The 26230-nt window shown below is 49.6% G+C and overlaps 1 protein-coding gene and 1 long non-coding RNA gene across 5 annotated transcripts; one reads left to right on the forward strand and one right to left on the reverse strand.

Annotated features, from left to right (window-relative positions):
* Nucleotides 1–8833: 8833 nt before the first annotated feature.
* Nucleotides 8834–21965, reverse strand: NFE2L1 (NFE2 like bZIP transcription factor 1). Of its 4 annotated transcripts, none has more exons than XM_017853970.1 (6): nucleotides 21842–21965; nucleotides 18687–19705; nucleotides 13704–13916; nucleotides 13179–13268; nucleotides 12809–12967; nucleotides 8834–12016 (listed from the first exon to the last, which is right to left on the reverse strand). In XM_017853970.1, the coding sequence occupies exons 2-6, from the start codon at nucleotides 19194–19196 to the stop codon at nucleotides 10670–10672; spliced, it is 2319 nt and encodes a 772-aa protein (XP_017709459.1). In that variant the 5' UTR covers nucleotides 19197–19705; nucleotides 21842–21965; the 3' UTR covers nucleotides 8834–10669. The 4 variants fall into 4 exon arrangements, with proteins under 4 accessions (XP_017709459.1, XP_017709458.1, XP_017709460.1 ...); XM_017853969.1 differs by lacking the exon at nucleotides 21842–21965 and adding an exon at nucleotides 21444–21622; XM_017853971.1 differs by lacking the exons at nucleotides 13179–13268; nucleotides 21842–21965 and adding an exon at nucleotides 21444–21622.
* LOC108516473 (uncharacterized) lies at nucleotides 15726–20632 on the forward strand. Its single transcript, XR_001881835.1, has 3 exons — nucleotides 15726–16278; nucleotides 17116–18479; nucleotides 20343–20632. It is a non-coding gene; the product is annotated as an uncharacterized LOC108516473 (long non-coding RNA).
* Nucleotides 21966–26230: the final 4265 nt, after the last annotated feature.

Genomic DNA, 26230 nt, shown 5'->3' on the forward strand with positions numbered 1-26230 from the left:
CAAGCCACTGGCTGAGGTGTTAGGGAAGAGGAAGAGGGTGGTAGAGGAGATAAGACAGTAGGGAAAGACAAGGGCCCATGCTCTTAGTGGGGAAAACTCTTGGAGCCGTTCTCTAATTTGAGCTTTGAACTCTGAAACCATTATTGGCAGGGTTCAGTCACTGACAGCACAAGTTTCACTGAATTGATCTAAGAGTTTAGTGATTTCAAAAGCCTTGGTCTCAGGAGAAGATTAAACTTCCATATTGGGCAGTGGTTCACTTTAAAACACACACACACACACACACAATTTTTTAAGAAATCCTAAGAAGTAACTGATACCCAAAATGCTCTTGTCTTGAGTCATGAGATCCATCAGTTCTTGATATTGTCTAGACTTGCATCTAGAGCTACATTGTAAAATCCTTTTAGGCATGTGTTAGATTTCTGTGTAAACTTTGTTTAAATGTAAACTTCATACTACACTGTCAGTTTTTGTCTTAATAAAACTATAGATTTATAATCCCTGATTTCTGTCTTAAGTCTTACCAGGAACTCTTCTTGCCTTATAGGTTCAGCCTGTTGGAAATGGCTTCCTCACTTGGATGGTTTTATTTCTTGAACACTGTAGGCTTGAAAATCTAGTGTCTGGCCTGAATCTTTAAGTGGTCGCACCATATTACTTTAGTAAATACTTAATGGGCATTTATCAGGTGCTGCAGAGATTGTACAGATGGTCGCATCATGCTGTCTTCAGTATTGCCAAAAGTTTATTGAGCACTCTGACCTGACAGCACTTCCAAACTATGGTACATTTGGAAACATGGGTTTTTTAGTTAGGTTTAGATCCTGCCTCTGGTATGTAATAGATTATAGGACCTAAAATCTACTTCTCCAAAATTTTCCAGGAATTGGCCCCGTGTTTGAGCACCAACTTAAAACGTCATTTTTTGCCTATTTTTTTTGGTTTTTTTTTTTTTTCTTTTTGAGACAGGGTCTTGTGCTGTCACCCAGGCTGGAGTACAGTGGTGTGATCTCGGCTCACTACAACCTCTGTCTCCTGGGTTCAAGCGATTCTCTTGCCTCAGCCTCCTGAGTAGCTGGGACTATAGGCGCATGCCACCACACCTGGCTAATTTTTAAATTTTTTTAGTAGAGACCGGGTTTTGCCATGTTGGCCAGGCTGGTCTTGAACTCCTGTCCTCAGGTGATCCACCTGCCTCAGCCTCCCAAAGTGCTGGGATTTCAGGCGTGAGCTACTGTGCCTGGCCTTGGACTTGTCTTTTTTTTTCTTTTTTTTTTTTTTTTGAGACAGAGTCTTGGTCTGTTGCCAGGCTGGAGTGCAGTGGCGCAATCTCAGCTCACTGCAACCTCTGCCTCCAGGGTTCAAGCGATTCCCCTGCCTCATCCTCCTGAGTAGCTGGGACTACAGGCGTGCGCCACCACACCCGGCTAATTTTTTGTATTTTAGTGGAGACAGGGTTTCACCATGTTGGCCAGGATGGTCTCAATCTCCTGACCTCGTGATCTACCCACCTCGGCCTTCCAAAGTGCTAGGATTACAGGAATGAGGCACCACACCCGGCTGACTTGTCATTTTTGTAACGGAAATGGGATTTCCACTGAGATCAAATCAGTGTAACAGTTCAGTACTACTCACTCGTGCAAAGCATTTGTTTAAAATAAATTGATGTGTAGATACTTTTTTTCAGAAAGCCGCCTCAGGAAAGTTCTCAGGAGACATAAATGGACCTGGGGAGCCTTACTGAAGGTCTGGGTCACAGACAGGCCTTCCTGCACAGAGGTCTGAGTGTGTGCCCTGGTGGTGATTGGTAGTAGCACAGCCATTAGTAGCTAATTAAGGGAGTTTAAGTGGAGGTGTTCTGGTTCTGTTCTGCACCATCGGATGCACTGAAATGAAACTACAGCCTTGGTTTGTATCCCAAATAGACTAGTAGTCAACTTTGGCCTTAACCTTTGGAACTGACTGACTTGTCATTTGTGGCATTCCTGAGCTGTTGTAAAAACTGTATCATTCTCCCCCAGAGAAAACAGTAATACTGATACGCATGCAGTGAAAACTGAGTTGAAGCTAGATAGTCACAATTCTGTTATTTTCAAAAGCCAGTTAGCATATTACTAGATCAATGGTTTAAGGATCAACTTTTTTGATTGTTGAGGCCACAAATGCAAACTGCTACAAATATAAATAGGCACAACAAATAAGTCAGCTTGAGAAAGTATTCAGAGAATATTTATTTGTTTTTTGTTTGTTTTTTCTTTTAAGACAGAGTCTCGCTGTCACCCAGGCTGGAGTACAGCGGCACAATCTTGGCTCACTGCAACCTCCGCCTCCTGGGTTCAAGCGATTCTTCTGCTTCAGCCTCCTGAGTAGCTGGGACTACAGGCATGCCCCACGACACCTGGCTAATGTTTGTATTTTTGGTAGAGATGGGGTTTCACCATGTTGGCCAGGCTGGTCTTGAACCCCTGACCTCAAGTGATCCACCTGCCTTGGCTTCCCAAAGTGCTGGGATTATAGGAGTGAACCACCACTCGCAGCCAAAGAATATTTCTTCAGGCAGTGGAAAAACATGTTTGTTGAACGGTTTCCATGAAATTGCACCATCATACACCTCCTGCCCAGGCGTTAAAGAGGCAATAAATTATCTTAGTTACTATTAGAAAAGGGGAGCTTGCTAATACTGTGACATCATTATTACCTGAGGTGTCCTGTACTGGTAGAGCCAGTAAAACAAAAATCTTGCTCCTCCATTGCCTTAAGTTTCAATAAATATTGTAAATGGATAGAATAATGATCACAGAAACACTCTGACAGTGCTGAGGAATAATTGTTCCTGCATTTAATATCGTTTGAAAATTTTGACGACCAATTTTAAGTAATTTTTAGCAATTAAATTTTTATTTTTTGCGGGGGGAAGGAGATGGTCTCTGTCACCTAGTCTAGAGTGCAGTGGTGCTACCATGGCTCATGGCAGCCTCATCCTCCTGGGCTAAAGAGATCCTCCCACCTCAGCTTCCTGAGTAGCTAGGACTACAGGTGTGTGCTATAATGCCCAGCTAATTTTTTTTTTTTTTTTTTTTTTTTTTAACTTTTAGTAGAGATGGGGTCTCACAATGTTGCCCAGGCTGGTCTTGAACTCCTGGGCTCAAGCAGTCCTCCTGTCTCTGCCTCCCAAAGTGTTAGAATTACAGGTGTAAGCCACCGCACCTCGCCTAATTAAATTTTTAAATACCTATTTTCAGATATGACCTTATGTTCCAGAACTCTCAATTCTGTGGTGGTCATAGACTTGGCTCAAGTTGATCTTAAACTTTCGCCATTTGGGATTTGTCTGTGTGCTTGACACATCTTTATGGACTGTGGCATTGGGAATCTGCATTATAAAGCAATTATTTCTCATAGTAAAAGGAAAAATGATAGCTCAGATTAATGTGCAAGTTGGGTCTTCTGATGAAGATATGTCCTCATTTATAATTTAAAGCTGATAGAACTGAACTAAGTCCAGGCTCAGTATTAGCATTCAACTTAATAAAGGAGTCTTGGCTTTCAGCAGTAGGAAACTGATCAGGGAGAGGCATCCTAGTGTTTTGGTGTGGGATTACAGGAGTTTGTTAGAGGAGAGCTTAAGATCCCAAGACAACTTAGTCTGTGGATCTGCACATCACCTTGTTTTGACGATGTCCAGCACTGAGGTTTTCTCCCCAAAAGTTACTGCTTTCCTATCTAGTATGTGAAGTTTAAAGTTACTTGTCTCTCTTATGGATGACTTAATTGACCTTGGCCTTGTAAGTTTACTGTTGAATAAACTGCTGAATATTGAAAGCAAATGAAATGTGAAACAAAACCATCCTGCTGGGATGAAAAGCACAGTTGGCCCTGCTTTGTGGGGGCAAGCAGAGCACAGAGCAGTGCCTTTTAAAGGCTTTTTTTTTTTTTTTTTTTTTTTTTCCTTAGGCTAATGAGGTGGCAAAAGTGAGGGAAGGCTGAATATCAACTTCAGAATAGATGCTGACAATTCAGCTTCTATAGTTTTTTGTTGTATTAAATAACCTGTTTTAAAATATACCAGTGGCACAACTGGGTCTGCCTTGTGACCTTGTTGGTTTGTATGGTGGTTTGTGATAGTACCAAAGCCACTGTTTACCCCAAATGGATTTTTAAATCCTAGCTGACTTTGACCAAGCCTGCCCTTTTTGCTATTTGCATAGTTAGGGTCAGGCTGGGCAACTTTGGGGCCTGGCTTTGGGACACTAGCCCATTGCTTCAATTACTGCTTTAGCCCCTAACTGAGAATTGGAAAGTTCAAGTCAACTGTATTAGCCCAGTTACACTTGTGTTTGACACAAAAGGCAGAATGCCAACTCCTTGGTCTATTCTCCACTTCTCCCCAAGTGAACTAGATTTTTTGTTTCCTTAGTTGAAGAGCATCTAGAATTAAGTAAAAAATACTGTGCAACCTATCTCCACTCTGCAGTTTAAGATAGGCTAGAAAAGAAGCAGCTTTAAGACTGGGCGCAGTGGCTCACACCTGTAATCCCAGCACTTTGGAGGCCCAGGCGGACAGATTGCTTGAACTCAGGAATTCAAGACCAGCCTGGATAACATGGCGAAACCCTGTCTCTACTAAAAATACAAAAATTAGCCGGGCATGGTGGTGCACGCCTATATGCCAGCTACCAGGAGGCTGAGGTGGAAGACTAGCTTGAGCCTAGAGGCAGTTTTACAGTGAGCCAAGATCACACCACTGCACTCTGGCGTGGGTGACAAAGCTAGACCCTGTCTCCAAAAAAAAACCCAAAACAGCTTTAAGACCTTTGTTGGTATGGTGTATTCAAAAAGGAAGACAAAGACTTCTATCCAGCTAATTTTTGAAAACAGCCCTTTTTTGCAAGGTACCAGATTCTCACACTACTCCAGAGACAATATGTGTACTAAATTCTGTTTCTCAGCTAATTCAGGCAGACACGAAGTGAACAGAACAAGGACTAGAACTTGTAGTGTTAAGTTTCACACATATCCTCATAGTCCCCAAATGCTCATTCTCCACTCCAAAGTTCAGAGCCAGAGGCAAAGAAGATGATTGACTTCAGTGTAATACAGTAAAGGTAAAAAGAAAGGTTATTTTGGTATATTAACAAAATGACAAGTTGAAGGTTTTTGGGTCCCTTTCACTTAACAGAGGAGAATCTGTGATAGAAAAGGCTTAACTACTCACGATCATGAAGCACATGGGTTTTGCTACAGAATTTCTATACTTGGCTGGGAAAATGACTCAGAAGCAGACACCAATCTAGTACCTGTGTTTGTATACATATGGTACATCAATATGGAAACAGGCTTCTTGCTGTCCACCTGTTCACCACGGTGTGCCCTAAACTATATTTAGTGTGAGCTTCTAAAGTTGTTGCTCTTGGTCAGTGCCTACAGGATGAGGTAGGTAGCGGACTTGAGGATACTGGGGATGTTATTTTCCCTAAGGAACTGTTTGCCAAGCAAACGTGAAGAGGGGCAGCAAGATTTGGTTTAGCTGGGGCTTATAAAAGCAGGGATGAGGCCAGCTTGACAAGGCTCTATGGAAGCTAACTCCCTGTTCACCAGACTAATTATTACTCAGCTTTCCCCAGTAAGGGTGGGGAAATGTCAGCTATGGAGGCCAGTCTTGATGACACTGAAGCATGTCTCTAGATCACGATTTTCCCTCTATAGTTCACTATTCTGTTTTTATTGATACTGAAACAGCCCCACCTTCATTGGTGAGATCTCTGCAGGGCAGAGGTTGAAAATATGGGTCTATTTCCATCTCCTTAACATGAGTAAGATGTGAGAAAAAATCAGTTTGAATGAAGCCTACAACTGCTGAAGTCAAGACAAAGTAAGCTTTCCCACACCCACCCAAGTCAGTCAGCCTGAAAAATTTGGTCTGTTAAGCCTAAGTCCTGTTGGGCTCCCAGCCTTCCGCCAGGACCTCTTCTCACTTCCTGCCTTAGGTAGATGGCTAGTGGTAGCAGCCCTTCCACAGGCCTTACTTGAGTCCTCCTATCTTCTTCCCGCCAGAAAGAGCCTGGAACACCCACTCTACCTGCCAGCAGAAAGAGGTCAGCCCCACAGCAGTGCTGACCAACTTGGCCCCATGCCCCAGCTAATCAGCATGATCCTAGACAAACCTGTACATCTCTCTAATGGGGGGGGCACTGCTAACAAAAATATTCCTGTTTTTTTTGAGACGGAGTCTTGCTTTGTCACACAGGCTGAAGTGCAATGGCATGATCTTGGTTCACTGCAATCTCCGCCTCCCAGGTTCAAGCAATTCTCCTGCCTCAGCCTCCCGAGTAGCTGGGATTACAGGCGAGTGCCACCACACCCAGCTAATTTTTATATTTTTAGTGGAGATGGGGTTTCACCATGTTGGTCAGGCTGTTCTCGAACTCTTGACCTCATGATCCGCCTGTCTCGGCCTCCCAAAGTGCCAGGATTACAGGCATGAGCCACCGTGCCTGGCCAACAAAAACATTCTTACTCAGACCAGGGACAACACTAGCAACAGGATTAAGAGGAATTTTTCAAATCTCTTAAGTCTTTTAAGTTAAAAAAAAAGGTTGCAAAATAAAGTAAAAGTTACAGCCTAATTACTGAACAAAAATAGTCATGTGCTGCATATTTCATCAGTGACAGATCACGTATATGATTATGGTCCGATAAGATTATAATACCCTATTTATTTATACTATTTATACTGTACTTTTTTTTTTTTGAGACAGGGTCTTGCGCTGTCACCCAGGCTGTCACCAGGCTGGAGTGCAGTTGCACAGTCTTGTTGCGGGTACAGGCATTGAGTTACTGCACCCAGCCTATACTGTGCCTTTTCTATGTTTAGATACACAAGTACTTATCATTGTATTTCAGCTGCCTATAGTATTCAGTATAGCAACATGCTGTACAGGTTTGTAGCCTAGGAGCAATTGGCTATATAGCACATAGGCTAGCTGTGTAGTGGGCACTACCATTTAAGTTTGTGTGAGTACACCCTGACAAAATTGTCTAACAAGGCATTTCTCAGAATGTATGTTGGCCGTTAAACACCACATGAGTGTATATACATTTCTAGGAAGGGTACAAGAATCAAGAATATTAAAATCAAGAATATTAAAACTGAATTTTACTTTTCACAGTTTACCCTTCTATATATAATTTGTGTTTTTTAAATTACCGGTATGAGTGTTTTTCAGACTTTTTTTTTTGAGATGGGAGTTTTGCTCTTGTCCAGGCTGGAGTGCAACGGCACACTCTCAGCTCACCGCAACCTCCACCTCCCAGGTTCAAGCGATTCTCCTGCCTCAGTTGCCGAGTAGCTGGGATTACAGGCGCCCGCCACTACACTCGGCTAATTTTTGTATTCTTAGTAGACAGCTCCACCATGTTGGTTGGGCTGGTCTTTGAACTCCTGACCTCAGGTGATCCATCTGCCTCAGCCTCCCAAAGTGCTGGGATTATAGACGTGAGCCGCCGACCAGGCCTTTAACTTGTAGTTTTGTTTTTTTCACTCATTTACGTATCTTGGTTTTATCTGGCTTACAGACAGTAGTCAATTCCTAATTAGGAAAGGGTTCCTGTTTGGTATGACCAAACCTTTCTAACTGGAGACTGGGGAGTTGGGGAGAAGCTCTTATAAACTGAAACATAAGAAATCATCATTATTCTTAGAATTATACTCCACTCCTTAGCACAACTCTAAACATCACTAAAGTAATATCACTAAAGGACTGAGCTGAACCAGGTTACAGGGTGGTATCCAAGAGTTTGAGATCACAGCTTCCATTAAGGGAATCATAGCTTCTACTCCTAAACCCTGCCCAATAATCTCACAGAAGCCAGGCGCAATGGCTCACGCCTGTACTACCAGCACTTTGGGAGGCTGAGGCAGGCGGATCACTTGATGCCGGGAGTTTGAGACCAGCCTGGGCAACAGCGAAACCTTGTCTCTACAAAAATTAGCCAGGCGTGGTGGCGTGCGCCCATAGTCCCAGCTATTCAGGAGGCTGAGGTGGGAAGATGGCTTGAGCCCGGTGGAAGTTGCAGTGAGCCAAGATCACGTCACCGCACTCCAGCCTGGGAGACATAGCGAGACTCTGCCAATAAAAAGACTGTCGAGTGACTGTTCATTCTTCCAGCGTCTGCTGAACACCTGCCCTAACTAACATGGGTATGTGGAAGTTACAGCATCCATGCAGAGATCTTGAAACATTACAGCTCTTCATAGGGTGGGTAGTTGAGCAGTTTGAGGGAAAGCAGATTCTAGTCCCCTCAGCTGGGGAGGTTTCCTAGTGTCCTAAACCCTGGCCTCCTGCTTCTTTAGTGGCCCTGCTCCTGGTTACACAGTAGTGCTTGTCACATGTTAGTCGCTACCATGGATTTCTCAGGTTTCCAACATGACTACACTCCAATGCTCTGCACCCCTTTGGCAGGTGAGGCCACTAGAGAAATAACAGCACAGTTTAAAAATGTAGTTTGTAGCAGGTGGACAGGTAAAAGAGCTGGGTTAAATGACACCTCCACCTATCCTAGCTGTATAAGACTGAAAGAACTCTGAATCCTTCCTGAGAGGATTGAACCAGCTAACCCTATGAAGTACATGGTGCCTGATGCCTGCCCCCAAGGTTTAATACAGTATTTAAGACTTGCCTTTTAAAGTTCCCCATTGTCAGCCTCCTCAGTTCTCCACCCATCTTCCCATGTGAACTCTGCCTTAGCCACACAATGGCCAGTCCTCCCTACAATGAGTCCATTTCCTTTATTCTCAATTTAAATTCAAAGTGGGGAAAAATTGCACTTGAGAATGAATCATCCATTTTATTTTATTTTGTCATGTGCTCAACAGCATCTCTCTCTCCCCTCTCCCTGGCAGGTCACAGAGATAAATTAAAAATAAAATCTACAAGGAAAATAATTTATAAAAGCACTCCCAGGTTCACACCTTCTATCCCTACTGCTCAGTTAGGCACCCCCTAACTGGGAATCAGTGCTTCCTCCCACCCCCATTTCACTCCTGCTTGTCTGGGGCAGATGGTACTCCAGAGCCAGACAGGGGTGAGGGCAGCAGTGGCAAACAGTTAAAAATAAAGACATTGTGGTCCTGGAACCATCTGGCCACCTTGGCACTCCCTTGTCTGCCTCCCCCAGGCAGCCCTCCAGGAGCCTGTGCTAACCTGGGGCTGTGGAGGGAGAAGCTGCCTGTGGCTGAGAGCTTGTGTGTTTAGGGGGGGTGCTCTCAGCCCCTGTCACATGCACTTCTCAATCTTCTAAAAAGAAACCCAAAAAAGAAAGCAGACGACGACCTCGGGACAGAGGAGAAAAATCCCAAATGTTCACACAGTTACACGGAGTCTTTATGGCAAAGAGAACATTTAGCAGCTTTGAATATTGGGGCATCTCCTTTTTACTCAACACAAGCATTCTAGACCCTATAAGTGAAACAGGGCACAAGCCCTAAAAAAATCAAAGCGCAAGAAATTCTAAGAGGACTAGTTTTTTTTGTTGTTGCTGGGTTGTGTAATTTTTTGTGTTTTCCCAGTGATAAGCCCAGTTGTTGGTAGGCAGAGGACCGAGGGAAGGGTGACTCCCCAGTGTTGTGCTGAATCCTGCCTGGAGGCTGCTACACTAGATCCTCCATCATTCCTCTGCCTCACAGCAGTCCCAGAAGAGGAAGGCTGCAGGCCCACTTCCCAGAGCACTGCCAGCACCCTACCCCAGCTTACAGAAGAGCTCAGGAAGTCTGTGAGGGGTGGGGAACACAAACACCGGACCCAGGGAGGATGGCATTCACATGCAGGCTCTGATGGAGACAATGGGAGCCGCAGCTCAGGAGTGGCTGGAGCAGAGGGAGATGGAGTGGCAAGGCAATGAATGACATGCGTGATGTTGGGGCTGCTGCAACATGGGGCCACGTGACCCTTTCCTGTTCACTCTACCCTTTGACCCTAAATCTCCAAGCCAGTGTTGGGGCCCAGTGGCTCCATTTGATTGAAACGTTATGGCCGATGATATCCAAGAGCTCCCCTTCAGGGATGCCAAAATGCAAGGAGCAGAAAGAGTTAACACTGCCCCTCCCCAAACCCACCCTATGTCTGTGTAACCCCCAGGGGTGAAACAGGGTTTATCACACCAGTGACCTAGGCCCACCAGTCACTCCAACCTGCTGCCTGGAATCCTGGCCAGAGCCAACCTTAACCTTCCCTCTGATTTTCTTCTCGCTTTGATTTTTTTTTGGGGGGGGGTGGGATTTCCTTCCTTCCTCCTTTCTTTCCCTCCTTCCTGAAATGAGACTTTCTGCTACCTTCCCTTCCTCTCACAGGTCCATTCCTTCCCCTCTGTTGGCCTTTGCTCCACATAGCTCCTCTACCTCCAGCAACTCCACCACCACCCTTGCCTCACAGGAAAGGGATAGGGTGAGGACCCTGTCCATCCAAATGGTCTGGCCACTTCCACTCCACCGGAGTGGAGCTAAGCCAGCCAGTGCCTGCCTCTTCCTGTACACTGACCCGCAGTCATCCCATCTGAGAAGATATATTGGGTAAGAAGGCATTTAAGTCCCCACTGTAGGTCCAGGTCCAGGTCCAGCCCTTCTCCAGTTTCGGTCTTGGTGGGCATCAAACCCCCTTCCTCCCCAGGCTCACTTTCTCCGGTCCTTTGGCTTCCTCTCCTGCCGCCGGGCCTGCTGGTCGGCCATCGTGCGGGGGATGAGGAGGACACTGCCGTCCCCGGCGTACTGGAGCGCATACTGACTAGGCGAGTAGGGTCGCCCATTCTCATCCCGCAGCCGCCCAAACACCTCCTGGTACAGGCTCTGGACCTTCTGCTTCATCTGTCGCAGGGAGCGCAGGAACTCCACTTTCTCCCGCAGCAGCCGAGCTTTGTCGCGCTGCAGGTCCTCCACATCACGCTCCAAATTCAGGATGGTGTCCAGCTTGCGCTTGCGGCAGTTCTGCGCCGCCATCTTGTTCTTGCCCCGGCGCCGGATGTCTCGGATAAGGCTCAGCTGGGCTTCACTCAGCTGATATTTGGACAGTAGCTCGTTGAACTCCTCCACAGGCAGGTTGATAATTTTGTCATTGGTGAAAGGGATCTTCATGGCTCGGGCTCGGTGCTCATCCCGGCTCATCTGCTTGTCCAGGAAGTCAGCCTGCTTCTCCTTGCTGCCTTTCTTGAGGGCACTGGGTGGTGGCAGGTCAGCTGAGTCCAGGGCACTGGGGGCCATGTTGTATGTGTGGTTGTGACCCACGTGCTCCAGGTAGGGCAGGCATGAGAGCTGAGCTGGATCCTGGTAGCTCATGCGGCAGAACTTGGAATACTCAGGCTGGTAGCCCACAGCACCCTCAGCCTCTTCCAGATCCAGGGTCTCAGAGTCAGAGCTGTAGCCAACGGCACCTTCCTCAGAAAAGGAGGAAGAGGCAGAGGAAGAAGCAGAGGAAGAAGAGGAAGAAGAGGAGGAAGAAGAGGAAGAACTGCCTTCAGAGCTGCTTAGGGAAGAAGGGCTATGGCTCGAGTCTAAGGAAAGGCCTGAGTCAGAGTCAAATTCCTCCTCCAGCTGGGAGGCCTGCACAGGGTTAAAGCCTTCTTCAATGGCCAGGTCCATTAGGCTGATCTCATCCAACATGGCTTCATCTAACAGACCCCCCAAAGGGTCAGGCAGCTCTGGGCCTGCTGTGTCATTGGCTGTGCCATTGAGTTGGGGTGGAAAGAAGAGCCCTGTCAGGTTGGTGGAGCCGAAGGTGGAGTTGAGGCTGGTGGAATTGCTGGGGGCCAACGGGAGCAGCGTGGAGCTACTGGCCACAGGCAGGCTTTCCACCTCAGGGCTGAAGAGTAAGAAGTCCTGGCTGCAGCCCCCCAGGGACGCCTGATGCAGGCTGACATTCTGATTGATGGGAGTGTTGGGGGCAAGGCTGTAGTTGGTGCTCAGTGGGTCTCCAGGAGGGGCATTGTACAGGATTTCACTTGCTGATGTGTTCACTTCCATGGCCTGGGAGGGGGAGAAGAGCACCACTGTTCACTAGAAACTGACTCCCTCCCCTGGGGCTCACACACTGCAGGCACCCAACAGAGGCACAGCTGCATGGGTGTAAAGGCAAAAGACTATAAACCAAAGCCCACAGTGTCAGCTCCTGACCCAGCTTCATCCACCAGGCCTGGCAGAGATGGGTTCTTCCATGTGGGCTCCACCCTAATACAGGACTGATCAGCTTTTCCTCATGTTTGGCCAGACTCCCCTCTCTTGGAGGGAGAGGAAGAAAACACTACCTTGTTACTGCAAAATCAACACAGTGAAAAGAACACCCAGACTTGTCAGAAAACCTAGCTGCACCACTTGCTGTGTAACCATGGGCACATCATTTAACCTCTCTGAGCTTCAATTTCCTCACCTTTGAAATAAAGGCTGACTAGATGACTGTGAGGGCCAAGTGAGCGAACGATGGCTGTGAAGCACCATGTGAATGTCAGCTATTATTAACGCAGAACCTTGGAAGCATTCAGTCAAGTGCCTATCTGCCTGAAGGAAAGGAAGAAGGCACACCCAGGAGGCAGGCCCTGATTTGGAAGGCTGAGTCCTGAGTTTTATTTAAGCCAAACCCTACCTGTCTTCACCTCCCTTGCCCCAAGGACACACCTGGACAGGTTTCCTCTCATTGTCCCCACTTTTCTATGGATCAGAGAAAGTATTACACTTTCTCTCCTCAGAGATGGAAAAGCAACTGAGGGCTAAGACATGCTGTGTAAAATCCAATAGGTTTGTGCCCGGTTCCGACAATCCTACCTGCATTTCCATGATGGACATGAGATCTTGCCACTGCTGCTCCAAATCAAATGGTGACTCTGTCCCAGTCAGAAGAGGAGACAAGAGGTTGTTTTGAAGAGCTGGGGGCTCACTCTCACTAGGCACTGCTTCTGTTATGCTGGAAATGTCTGCTGGAAACTAGGGCAAAACACAGAGGCTTTAACAAGGGGGAAGGAAAGACCTTGTGCTTTCCTCCCAGAGATTACCACCTGGAGTCTGTTTCTGTTCTTCCTTCCTCTGCATTTACCCCCAGCAGCCAGAACAAGAGCTGGCCCCTCAGCCATGGAGGGACACGCCAGGTACAGGCTGCCCTGCTCACTTGGTGGGCTCTCACTGGAGTCCTGCTCACCTCAGCATTCTCCCCAAAGGGGCAGGTGGCTTCCAGCAGCCTAAGGCACTCTTCCAGGGACAGGGCCGTCAGGTCCTCCCCACTAGGCACCTGTGGCAACAGGAACTGTAAGTCTGACTGATCTGAGCCTTGGCTGCCTGGGGCTGAAGCTTCTTTCCCAGAATGGCTGAAGGCCTGCAGTCTCCCTCCCATTCCCAGGCTAATGGCTGGCCCCGAGTCCCAAACTCCCAGGAACAACAGAAGGGAGAGTGAAAGAGTCCTGAAGCAAGCAGGAAGATGCTAGATGCTCTGCCTCCCTTGCATTGTCTGTTGCCAAGGCCCAGCCCTTCTGCATCTGCTGCTTTCCACTCCCCCTTCCAAGGCTCAGCCACTTGTGACTTATAGACCCCAACCCAAAACAGAAATTCAGGTCCACCCTACAACCTGTTTTTCTAAGGGAAGTTCCTGGAAGAACTCCAGCCTCGTTTGTGTCAGGGAAGGGAAGTAGGGACAAAAAGAGAGCCCAGTGAGCAGGGGCGATGGTACCTGTGCAGGGAAGCTCTCCCCAGTCTCTCCATCCACTAGCAGGTTCCGTGCCAGAGCTTCTGCGCCCTCGCCTGCCCAGGTGTCCTGCTCGCCTCCATCTCGCAGCTCCTTCTCCACATCCTGCTCCTTCTGGCGATGACTATAGTCAAAAACCTCACGCCCAGCCCCCAGATCAATATCCTGTCGCCAAAGGATGTCAATCAGATCTATGTCCTGAAAGACAAATCACATGACTTTAGCTCTGAGGTCCCAGGGTCCCTTCTTTGTCCTGCCCCTCAGAGTTCCCTCCTAGTGTGACCCCAGTTAGTCGTGGGTGGGGCCCCTCCCAGCTCTTCACCTGCCAGCCTTTACCCCCTGGTCCCTCTGCACCAGCAAATGTTCATTCATCTACTTCCAGACACTATCCCCTTCCCACAAAAAAAAAAAGAGCCACTAGCAAAACCATTAGCGTGACTATCACCATAAGGGTGGGAAGGATTAGGGTCTGGACCAAGACACACCCAACCAAAAGGCAGGGCCACCTCACCCCTACATAAGAAAGAAGGGGAACATCAGGAGACACCTCTAGCTTTGGAGATTGGACCCCTTAAAACTTGGTTTGGAGGAAGCTGGCCATGGCAAGCAAGAGCAAATTGTCATGCAGAATTACTTAGCAGTGACCAGGCTTGCATCAGCCTGTGGTGCCATTTCATTTGCATAAAGGGGTGGGGTGGGCTGGAGAGGAAAATCCCTGCATTTCCAACCACCTGATGCAACCAATGACAACGCCATGCTGTCTACAGCCCTTCCTATAGCCATTCCCTATTCCCCAGCTGGCAGCAAGAGTAAGGCTGAACACCCACAACTCCTCAAGCCCAGGCTCACCTCAAGACTCATCCCCGCCAGAATTCCCTCTCAGCTGATCCTAGCTGCTGCCTCCATTCCAGGGAGGCTCAGGCAGTCAGATGATCCCCAGGGGGGCACCCCACCCCTGCTCAGGCCAGCCTCACTGTGTCCCCTCACACCAGTGCTCTCCTTTCCTCACCACACCCCAGGACTCACCAAATCCCCATCAGTCAACCCACTCAAGGACGTAACCCCCATCACTGCTCAGCTACAACTGCCACCTTGGGCACCAAAAATGCTTCCCTCAGGCTCTACCGTAGTGGCTCATGAACAGTTGCTGCACCAACTGCCACCCCCACTGCTAACACCATAGAACCCCAATAAATGGAGCTATTTGGGCTTCCTATACCCGGCACCCCCCTGTAGTCGCGCCCTCCCCACAAGCCTGAAGAAACCCTAAAGTGTTGCCTTCCATCCAGGGGTTAAAATGCAGACACACACTTTCCAGAAAGCAATTGCCTTAGATCAGACCCACCTCCCTACCTCTAAGCCGGTATTCCTCTCCCATTAACCCTCCCTGACCCTAAGACCTCCCAGACGTACTACTTTAGTCTTCCCACATACACCAACCTGAACAGAAGCCCTGGACCCAGGAGCAGAGGGGGGCTGGGCCACCCGGTGACCAGCCAGCAAAGAGTTAAGGGGCCGGCTGCCTTTGGCATGGCCCCCACCACTGTGAGAGCTGCGGTCCAGGCGGGTCATGGTCTGCGAGATGAGCCCCAGGGCAGCCGGTGCCGGGAAGCCGGACAGGGGGCTGCAAGGAGCTCTTGGCTTTCAGGGAGCACACCAGGCTGGAAGGGTGGCCCCTTGCTAGCTCCGAGGGGCCTGAGAAGGGTGCCCCGCCCGTGCTGCTGCCTGGGCGGCCCAGCCCAGCCCCCTTCCTCCATCCTTGAGCAGCCCCCTCCCACCTCACAACCCCAGTTCCACTCAGGCGCCCAGCTGCCCCCACCCTGAGCTCACCGCAGAGGCTGCAGTGATATGGGACTCCCACCCCATGCTCCGTGCTCAAGCTGCAGAGGAAAGCAAGCTCCCTCCTGGGCCTATCCTCCCGCTCCTCCCCCCCACGCCCCCCAAACTTGTTACCTAGGCTGCAGCAAGGAGCCAATCCCCTCCCCCTCCCACCCCGCAGGTCACTGCTGAGGCTGCAGAGAGCCAATCCCCTCCCCCAGGTCAGCAGCTGGGCTGCGGAAAGAGCCAATCCCCTCCCACTGTCGTTACCTAGGCTGCGCCGAGAGCCAATCTCCTCCCCCAAGTCTCCGCTGGAGATGCGGAAGGAGCCAATCCCCTCCCACCGCCTGTTACCTAGCTGCAGACGGGAGCCAATCTCTGCATCAGGGCAGCTGGAGAAGCTGCCGCAAGGAACCAGCCCATCCCTGGGCCGCCTCCGTCTCCTTGAGGAGATGCGCCCAGGGGCGGGCAGCCCCACCCAGCCCAGTCAGTCAGCTGGGGTGGCGCAGTGAGAGCCCTGGGGGAAGGGGTGCCACTCTCCTCCCTCCTGTCGCATCTTGCTCATCCAGCCCACTCAGGACTGGGCAGACACTCCTCCCGCAGATTCTCTGGGAATCTAAATTATTTGCTGGAAGTGGAAGGAGTTACCCCATTCCTCAGGAAGGCAGTGGCCAGTTCTCAAGGCCAGGGATCACAAGTCAGGCTGGGCAGGAACCCAGGGCACCCAGGCCCACCATAAGTCGTAAGTTTTGTCACCCCAAAATAGGCCAGACTACGGAAAAAGGGAAGGCCATTTTGCCCACGTGCAGCAATGTCACAGTGCTGGCCAGGCCTAGCCCCAAGCAAGAGGAGGGGAGACACAACCCTGAAGCCCTACACTTAGGGCGACAGGTGCTCCGTTTTCTCCTGGCCACAAATGTCCCCCACTCCCTTTTCACCCTGGCTTTATTCAAGAGCATTCTCTGCCTGATACCTGGCCCACATCTCATCCAAGCAGGAAAGCAGCCCCTCACAGACTCAGTATCACAATTCAGACTCCCTGGACTGGTTTCTCGAGGGGAAATTCAGCTCCCTCCCCACTGCTGCTCCCCTGGAGCCTAAGGTCAGGTCAGAGAGACAGTATGTTCTCTCTGGTCACAGTCTGCTCCTAGCCTGGAAAGAGCTGTAAACAGGCCACCCCCTGCTCTGGGCAGAATGCCAATCTCAAGGGGAATCCTATCCCTGACAAGGGCCTAGGTTATAGCTGTCCACAGAGCAAGCCTGGCAGCGGGGGAGCACTTCCACCCCAGGGATAATACCGGTTCCAGCAGTGCCTGTCACATGCTCTGGACCTGGGTATTTTTATCCCTGAGTTGCTGAGGAAATGTTGTTCTAGACACATAATAATCCTCCCTTCCCCCATACGCAGCCTGGGCCCCTAATGCTGACCCACCCCCCCTCCCAAAGGGAGTTGTAAAGGCCTGAGATGAAAAGCACAACTTTCACAAGCGCCAAAAAACAGAGGAAAGCAGGGTCAAAGTCCCATCCCATTCCACCCCAACCCACCCAGTAATATCCAAAACATCCCATCCCATCCCAGCAGGAACAGATATGGAGCTACCCCTGCAAGGTTTCCAGGAGCAAACCCAGTTCCACCCACCCCTGGGGGAGCTACCCTGGGGGAGGAGCATGGAGCAGAGACTAAGAAGCATACTTCAGAACACTGTGCCAAGATTGAAGCCCACTTGAAGGAAAGGGAAACGGGAAGCAGAAGAGAGGTGAAGTTCCAAGTGGCCCTGTAAGAAGCTAAAATAAGAGGCCCTGAAAGGTAAGAAATGTTCCTGGCTCCTGCGCTCAGATAATCCTAGTCCCTCTCAAAGCAGGTCCAGTATGAGCCATTTGAGCACAGAGCAGAGTGTCTCAATCCCTGCACTACTGACACTTGGGGTCAGACAAATCTGTTGTTTGAAGGTGTCCTGTGTCATTCAGGATGTTAACCAGCATCCTTGGCCTCTACCCACTAGGTGCCAGTAGCACCCCCGCCCCAAGATGTGACAACCAAAACTGTTTCAAGATACTGCCACTTGCACCCTCGGGGACAAAATCACCCCCAGTTGAGGACCACTGGCCTAAAACAAGCCATACTCTTTGACAGTCACTAACAGTCAGATAACTAAGCTCAGGAAAAGGCTACAAAGGAGGGAAGGAGGGAAAACATGGTCTGAACTGGCAGGCAGAGGAGCCCATTTCTGCAGCATCTGTAAAACTTTTTACATTCCTCCACATGCCACCTCCAAAAACCCAATCAGGCTTTCTCCTTCCCTAATGGCCAGGGGAGTGCAGTGGGCCTTTTTCCCAACTACTTAAGGCTGGGTGGCAAGCAAAAGTCATACAAACCCACAGTTCAAAGCAATCTTATGTTGGGGAGGCAGGGGCAGCAGCAGCCATTCACATCTTAAAAGGCAAAGAACTGCATCGTTTTCTGCCTAGAACAGTATGTCAGCCATGTGACAAGAACTAAGGATCTCTTCTGACAGCTCAAAGCAAGTTGACTTGGGCAGCAGAATGCAGTTTCTCTTCTACCTCCCAGCCTTCTCTTCCCTACTCCCTGCAGTGGGCCTTTAGAGCAAAGAATGGAAGCCTTGGCCCTCTCCTGGCCAAGAATAACTATCCAAATCTACCCTTTGGCTCAGGCCCAGGAGGTCTTAATTATCAGGACAATACAACAACAGGCCTGACCACAAAGGAGAACTTCAGGGTATGTCTGTGTTCTGATGTGGGGGGAGGTACAAGGGAAGAGTCCATAAAGTATTTGTGTCTTAGCAACAGATGTACACTGCATCAAAGCCCATCACAACATGACTCCTCCCCCACCCCAGGCCTCCAGCAGTCATGCTGAAATCCAAGCAGTCAACACCCTGGCATGTGTAGGAACCTCCCACTGCCCTGACAGTACATTTAGAGGTAGGTCAATGGTTCAACACAGGGAAATGCTCCCAGCCCCCAATCCTAAAGTCAGACAGTTCAGCCCATCCCTACCCAAGAACAGTGCCTGAGGCCCTGCTGAAATCTGTCTGACTCTTTACAGGGCTCTGTGTTCTGACCACAATCGTTCTGGACGAGCCCACCCCCAAACCCCAGGCCCCCCACACCCACCACAGGTCCACTAACCTCTTTGGTTAAGTCTCCACTGACTGGAGGGGCTACAGCCCCCAAATCCTCCAAATCTTCACCGAATCCCTGCTCCGTTTCGCTTTCTCGCACCCCGTTGTCTGGGCCTGTCACATCTTGGAGGCCACTGGAACTCTCGAGGGCGAGGCCTGAGTTGGGCTGACTGCCAGAGACAGACCCCTCTGGGTCTCGGTGAACCAGCCAGGCATTTACCTCAGTGGTTGGCACCTGGAACCTGTCCAGGGCCCTCACCTGACTGAGGAGCCGCCGGGCAGTGAAGTAATTGTCCAGGTCTATGCTCTTGGGGTGGATACCATAGCCATCCAAGGTGTTCCTCAGGTTGTGGAACTGGGTCTGAGTATAGGCAGAACTGGGCCCCAGGATGATCTCCCGGAGCGGGGGGAGCTGTGAGGTCAGGTAAGTATCCACGTCCACCCGTACCCCAATCAAACTCAGCAGAATGGTGAACTGGAGAAGTCCTTCCGTTAAGTATTTCTTCAGAGAAAGCATTGCTGAAGGACCAGAATGTTTATGCTTTTTGGTTTTTAAATCTTCCAAAAGACAAATCAAGGCCACTGCTCTGCCGCTCCAGCCAGCAGGTTACCCTCCTCAGTGGCAAACCCCGTATCCCACCCTGGCAGAACACAAGGGCTGAGCTCCCTGATGGCCCCAGAGGAAAGCACACCCTGTGGAGCCAAGGCCACACTCCAGACCACATTCACTTTTCCCTTCTCGACACCTCACCTCTGAAAGCACAACTGTTCCTAACCCAGTCCAGGCCCTCAAGGGCCCACGTGACTTACTGTCTCCACAGTCCACATACAGTCACTTCCTCACTCACATTAGTTGTCCTCTCTGTAGATTCCACTGCAGGCTGTTCTCAGGAACAGCTGATGGATTTTTTTTTTTTTCCTTCTCCCTCCTAAGGTTTATTTTCTTTGGCTGGAGCTACAGGCCTTTCGTCTTGGGTCAGAGTATCCCGCCTCCTCCACACTTACCAGGGGGGTTTCCAGAGAAACCTGAAATGGGAATCACAAAAGCAACAAGATAAGATTCCATACTTTTCACATCATGATCAGGGTAGGAAAACCTTCACAGTAGAAGGTAGAAAACACATTCAAAGGACACTTTCACTTTTTTTTTTTTTTTTTTGAGACAGTCTCACTCTGTCACCCAGGCTGGAGTGCAGTGGTGTGATCTCTGCTCACTGCAACCTCCACCTTCCGGGTTCAAGCAGTTCTCCTGCCTCAGCCTCGCAAGTATCTGGGATTACAGGCGCCTGCCACCATGCCCAGCTAATTTTTGTGTTTTTAGTAGAGTTGGGGTTTCACCATGTTGGCCAGACTGGTCTTGAGCTCCTGACCTCAGGTGATCTGCCCACCTGGGCCCCGCAAAGTGCTGGGATTACAGGCGTGAGCCACAGTGCCTGGCCTAAAGGCCCCTTTTATAGGAAGAAAGGACTACTCACACTCTCAGAAAAAAAAACCCAAAATACAGCAACTGATCATAGAAGAACTATAAAAGAAAGGTACTGATCACAAAGGATCTCAGTTACTTAATATTAAATGTGCAATATCCTAAAATGTAGCTTGGTTTGGATAAGCAGACAGTAACTAGGTCATCCAAAATATCTTACACCTTTGTTTTATTTACCAGCCCTCCTCCCCGGCTACAGGTGCATTACCCAGCTTCTGTTTTCATATGAGAAGCCCATTTCCTGTCTTAAAAGTAAAGCTGAATTTTCACCTCTCAGGAGAAAACCACCTATAACAGTTGTCTTTTCCAGTTCAAAAAGGCAAGATTATTAAACAGTGAGAGTGTGGAAGGACAAAAGGACAATGTTCAGGCCACCACTTCACCCAGAAGAAGAATGCCTTTTGTTTTCTGAACTTTGAAATCTGATTTCCCTTTCCTATCCTCACATCTTAAAAAAAAAAGGAAAAGGGCCGACGCTTGTAATCCCAGCACTTTGGGAGGCCAAGGAGGACGGATCACCCAAGGTCAGGAGTTCGAGACCAGCCTGAACAACATAGAGAAGCCCCATCTCTACTAAAAATACAAAAATTAGCCGGGCATGGTGGCGCATGCCTGTAATCCCAGTTACTCGGGAGGCTGAGGCAAGAAAATCGCTTGAACCCAGGAGGCGAGGTTGTGGTGGGCCGAGATCGCGTCAGTGCACTCCAGCCTGGGCAACAAGAGCGAAACTCCATCTCAAAAAAAAGAAAAAAGAAATAAAAAAAGAAAAGGAAAGAAAAAAAGGAGGAGAGGGATGGTGGGGGGCCTACTACGCAAGACTGTTCCGTCCAGGATTTGCATAGGCAGGTTTTATTTTCATTCATATGACCTTCTGAGCCAAGGCAGAAGGATATGGCCACGTTCTCTAGCCAGACCGCCCAGTGCCGAGGAGGTAAATCTGTTTCTGGTCTCCACTTTTGAGCTTCCATTAATCTCACAAACCAAGACATACCCCCTCTCCTCTCCGGCGTTGTGACCCATCTACCAACTTCATTCCACAGGGGGAGAGCGATCTATACTTACACACGCGTACGTGTACACACACACACTCACACTCCCTTTCTCTGGTCAGAGTAAACACAATTGCGACCCAGAATTCCTGCTTACGCTACCCTCCGTTCTCACGCAATTTATTACTAAAACCTCCCAGGAGCCTAAGTTCGAAAAATCGGATAAAGTCCCTTAAAAATCGAGTTAGGGGCAAGGCCCTGGCCTGAGGCTGGTCCCACCCTGCCCGGATACCCGAGTCCGGCTGAGACCAAGTCGCCATGCCCACTCTCGGCGCCGGAGCTTCTAGACTCCTGGGGCGGCCAGCGAACAAGTGCTACTTCCCTGGCCTTGACCCACCCTTACAACAAACCCCACCCCGCCCTCCGTCCCGATGGCCCCACCCCACTCCCAAGTCCGGGCCTCACACCACGCCTTCTCGTGCCCTCGACCCTGCCCAGTCCATCCCATCCCGGAGCCAGCTTTCCTCTCGGCCCCGCGCGCGGCCCCTCCCTGTCAGGCCCAGGGCCGGGCTCTGGCGGGAACCCCGCTCGGCCCCCGCCTCCTGCGCCTCAGCACCATCCCGTCGCCCCATAAGCCTCGGCCCCGCGGCGCTGCACCCCTCCCTTCTAGGAAAAGAATGTGCCCGATACCCGCTGCTTAGCTCGGCGTCCGCCGCTGCCGCCACAGCAGGCCCTAAGCCCGAGTCCCGGCCTCGCCGCCGCCACCGGCCGGCCTAGAGCTCCGAGCCTCCGCTTCCCTCCCCGCCCCCTCCTGCCACCGCACTCGGAAACCCGCCCGCCGCAGGCACCCTAGGAACAGTTTCTCCAATCAACGAGCCGAGACCGGGGCCGTCGACGGATGTCCCTCTGATTGGCAGCAGAGAGGGCCCAATGGCTGAGTGTATCTTCTTATCTCCGGACCCGATTTCCCAAGACTGACATAATTCCCGGCCCAATGGGTACCTAGGCCCGCCCCGCAGTGTGGACCCACCAATGAGTAGGGCGAAGGCCTTAGTGTCTGGCATTCTGGGCCCCTCGGCCGCGCGTTCGCGGCGGGCGGTGTTAGCGGGCTGGGCGTTGGGTGAAGTATCCAGGCTGGGCGCTTCCAGCGCTTTCTGTGGCGGGGGATTGAGGGCTTAGGGCAGGGAATGGGAAGGTGTATCGCCGCCGGAGTGCGGAACACCTCCGCCTTGAGGGTTCCCACAGTGACTTGCAAAAGTCTAGTGAGACCCGAGAAGGCTGAGGCGGGACATGTGGTGCTTGTGGTTGCGACGCTCGTGCCGCCATCTTGGGTGCTGGCGGCGGAAACCGGTACCCCAACTTCCTCTCGGTGCGAACCTGGAGAAGCCTCCCCAGCTGTGAGGGACGGTTGTGCCTCATGGCCCAGGCAAAGGATGCCTTCGCTGGAGCAGTCCCGCGGAGGCTTGTCATGAGGGTGGTGGGACGTTGGCGGAACGTTGGTGGTAGGAGAGCTGTGGGGTAATGGCGATTTTTGTCATGGTAGAAACACCCCAAAGAGCCCCCCTCACTTGGTCTCCCACGCAGCTTAGTCTAGCTTTTTTTTAGGGATGTTTCTCAGTTTCTAATTTCTCCAGTCCCATCTGGTTATATTTCCAAAACATGTTTTTGACTCTCAAACGTTAGTTTACCCCCAGCATCACTTGGGGAGCTTGCTAAACTACGAATTCCGAGGTCCCACTGGAGAGTCTGATTTAGTGACCCTGGAGTGGCGGCCGGATAACTTGCCTGCTGGGATGATTTTAACGCAGCTGATGCGAAGACCCCATTTAGGGAATCATTGGGTTGGAGTTTGCGGTGCGTTCCTCCCAGGTATAGGACAAAGAGGTGTCAACTCAAGTCTGTCTTCTTAGAAGAGCCCATTATTTATGGGTGAGTCATTAGTCCCTGTACAACTAAGGACAGGGCCAACTGATAACTCAGTAAATAATGAGTCCATTTTGTGCTTGCAGTTAGGAGGCTTAATTTGGGGTGGTTTACAGATTAAGTACTTTCACTGTATATAATAAACGTACACCAGCAATTCTTACAAAACTTCTGAGCTAGTTTACCAGTTTCAAAGACTAATTCAGAGAGCATGTTTTACTCTCTTTATTCCAGACTGGACTCGAACTCCTGTACTCAAGCAATCTTCTCATTTAGTAGGGACTACTGACGCGTGTGTCCCAATAAATACCTGAGTATAAACGACATGAGGACTAGAATTTTGTGCGTTAACTGTTATAACTTAGTAGACACTCAAATACTGAGTATTTGAAGGGGGACTCAAGTAGGCAGGCCTGTGATTTTCCTGTTAAAAGCAGAAATTAACCACACCTTGGAGGATGTACAGTTTTGAAGGATATGGCATGTTACCAATAAAATAGGAGACCATTCAGTCCCCAAAGTAGTGAGACAGTGAAGATAAAGAATGGTAGTGTGTAAGAAAGGAGGAAAAATTTAGGTGTGGCCATCAAACTCTAAAAATAAGAAGGTTGAGAAGGACATATTTTAACATCATAGCACTGGGCCGGGCACAGTGGCTCACAGTAGCACCTTGGGAGGCCAAGGGAGGAGGATTGCTTGAACTCGGGAGTTCAAGACCAGCCTGGGCAGCATAGTGAAACCCCCGTCTCTACAAAAAAACAAGCTGGGCCTGGTGCCGCAAATCTATAGTCCCAACTACTCAGGAGGCTGAGGTGGGAGGATTGCTTGAAGCTGCAGTGAGCTATGATGGTGCCAGTCTGGGCAACAGTGAGATCCTCAAAAAACAAAAGAAAACATAACATTGAAAGATATAAAGGCTCAACTAAAGTGCAGTGTTTAAATACAAGACAATTTTGAGAAGGTGAAAACAGCATACTAAGATTGATCTTTTTTTTTTTTTTTTTTTTTTTTTTTTTTTGAGACGGAGTCTTGCTCTGCCGCCCAGGCTGGAGTGCAGTGGCCGGATCTCAGCTCACTGCAAGCTCCGCCTCCCGGGTTCACGCCATTCTCCTGTCTCAGCCTCCCGAGTAGCTGGGACTACAGGCGCCCACCTCGTCGCCCGGCTAGTTTTTTGTGTTTTTTAGTAGAGACGGGGTTTCACCGTATTAGCCAGGATGGTCTCGATCTCCTGACCTCATGATCCGCCCGTCTCGGCCTCCCAAAGTGCTGGGATTACAGGCTTGAGCCACCGCGCCCGGCCAGATTGATCTTTTTTTTACACAACAAATACAGAACAATTTTCAGTCCTAACAGTTCAAACTAAAACTGGACAATCGTTTATGTGAGTTTCCTGCTTAGCCATTTCACAGAAGTGGGCTGAAAAAGGGAAAGAGAGTTGCAAGGACCAAAGAGAGTAAAGGTGTAGAGACAAACTCAGTCGCAACAGCAGGCCTAGGTCTGGCAGGGTGTGGGCGCCCAGGATATTTGATACTCCATGAAAGGGAGTGGAGACAGAAAGACTGTCTTCCATTCTGTCTAGAGTTCCAGATCAAGTCTGAGCAGGTGCAAGCTTTCCCAGAACCTGCTGATTAACCTTGTAAAACCCAGGGTGTGTCCTCCTTCACCCAGGAAGTCACCCGCCCCCTTTCCCCCAACACTCCCCCCTCCCTTTGCCTGGGACAGCTGTTAATAGGACAATTACCCAAGAAGCAAAAGAAGGATCCCATGCTGATGTGTCATCGGTCCCGGTATATCCATTAAATCAGACTGAGAAGACCACTGGAAAAAGTGAGCACATGCGTGTGGCTCCCTAAGGGAAAGGCTGGCAGCCATTGTAAAACCAGGCCTTGCCCCTGCGACTCCAGGCTGTGCAGGAGAGAGAAGAAAGCAGTGGAAGCCGAGAAGAGGGTTAGGTCTAATGCACAGGGATTTGGGGCCAGCTAACTATAAAACATACACAGAAATCCCCACCCCCACCCCAGGAATAGCAGTGTAGTGTCTACCGAACCAGCTTCCCTCGTAGGAAAAGCTGCTGCTGCCACCAACAGGCACCTCCATCCCGCAGTCACCCCAGAGGATGACACATGCCAGGAATCCCCAGAGAAGGGGCTGTGGGAGGGCAGGCTGGCTGGGGCTCCAGTTTCTTCTGAAACAGTGAAATTGCTTTTTGCCTAAAAGGGAAACCCAGTCTTTCTGCCATTCTGGTTGCCCATTATCTAAAAATGTCTTTATGGCCAGGCACAGTGGCTCACATCTGTAACCCCAGCACTTTGAAAGGCCCAGGTGGGTGGATCACTTGAGCCAGGAGTTTGAGACTAACCTGGCCAACATGGTGAAAACCCATCTCTACAAAAAAAATACAAAAATTAGCCAGGCGTGGTGGTTCATGCCTGTAGTCCTAGCTAGTGGGGAGGCTGAGGTGGAAAGATCACGTGATCCTGGGGAGGTTGAGGCTGCAGTAAGCTGTGATTGCACCACTGCACTCCAGTCTGGGCGACAGAGTGAGACCCTATCTCAAAAAAAATAAGAAAAAGAAAAACATGTCTTTAAGTGTTGCTAATCCATGTAAGTATTTCTTACTTGGCAACCTCATCTAATCCAGGGGAATAGATTAGATAGATGATTGCCTGAGATTTCCTTACAGTCCTGAGAGATTCTAGGAATACATCTTGTCAATACTAAATGTTAGCATGTTTTGCGAAGAAATCAATTAGTTTTCTGGCTAATCCGGACACCTGGCCCTCTCTCTTACATGGTAAACATCATCAGCAAACTTGTTACCATTAAACCACCAAAAAGTAAAACTATTCTGTAAGCCAACCTCTTTCCGGTGCGTGACTACCACACTCTTAGAAGATTGCTTCTCAGTCGTGGCTGCACATTAGAATCACCCAGGTGGGGAGCTTGTAAAAACTACCAATGCCCAGGTCCCACCCCACACAAATTAAGACAGCCACTCAGAGCAGAATTGGACATCAGTAGTTTGTAAAAGCTCTTCAGGTGATTCTTATGTGCAGCCAGAGTAGAGAATCACTAGGTTGGAGCAAAAATCCACGTTGAGGTTAAAAAAAAAAAAAAAGATTGTGGTAATACAGGAGCACAAACTAGAATGATTAT

The sequence above is a fragment of the Rhinopithecus bieti genome, unplaced genomic scaffold, assembly GCF_001698545.2.
Source record: "Rhinopithecus bieti isolate Rb0 unplaced genomic scaffold, ASM169854v2 scaffold_35856, whole genome shotgun sequence".
Classification (NCBI taxonomy): domain Eukaryota; kingdom Metazoa; phylum Chordata; class Mammalia; order Primates; family Cercopithecidae; genus Rhinopithecus; species Rhinopithecus bieti.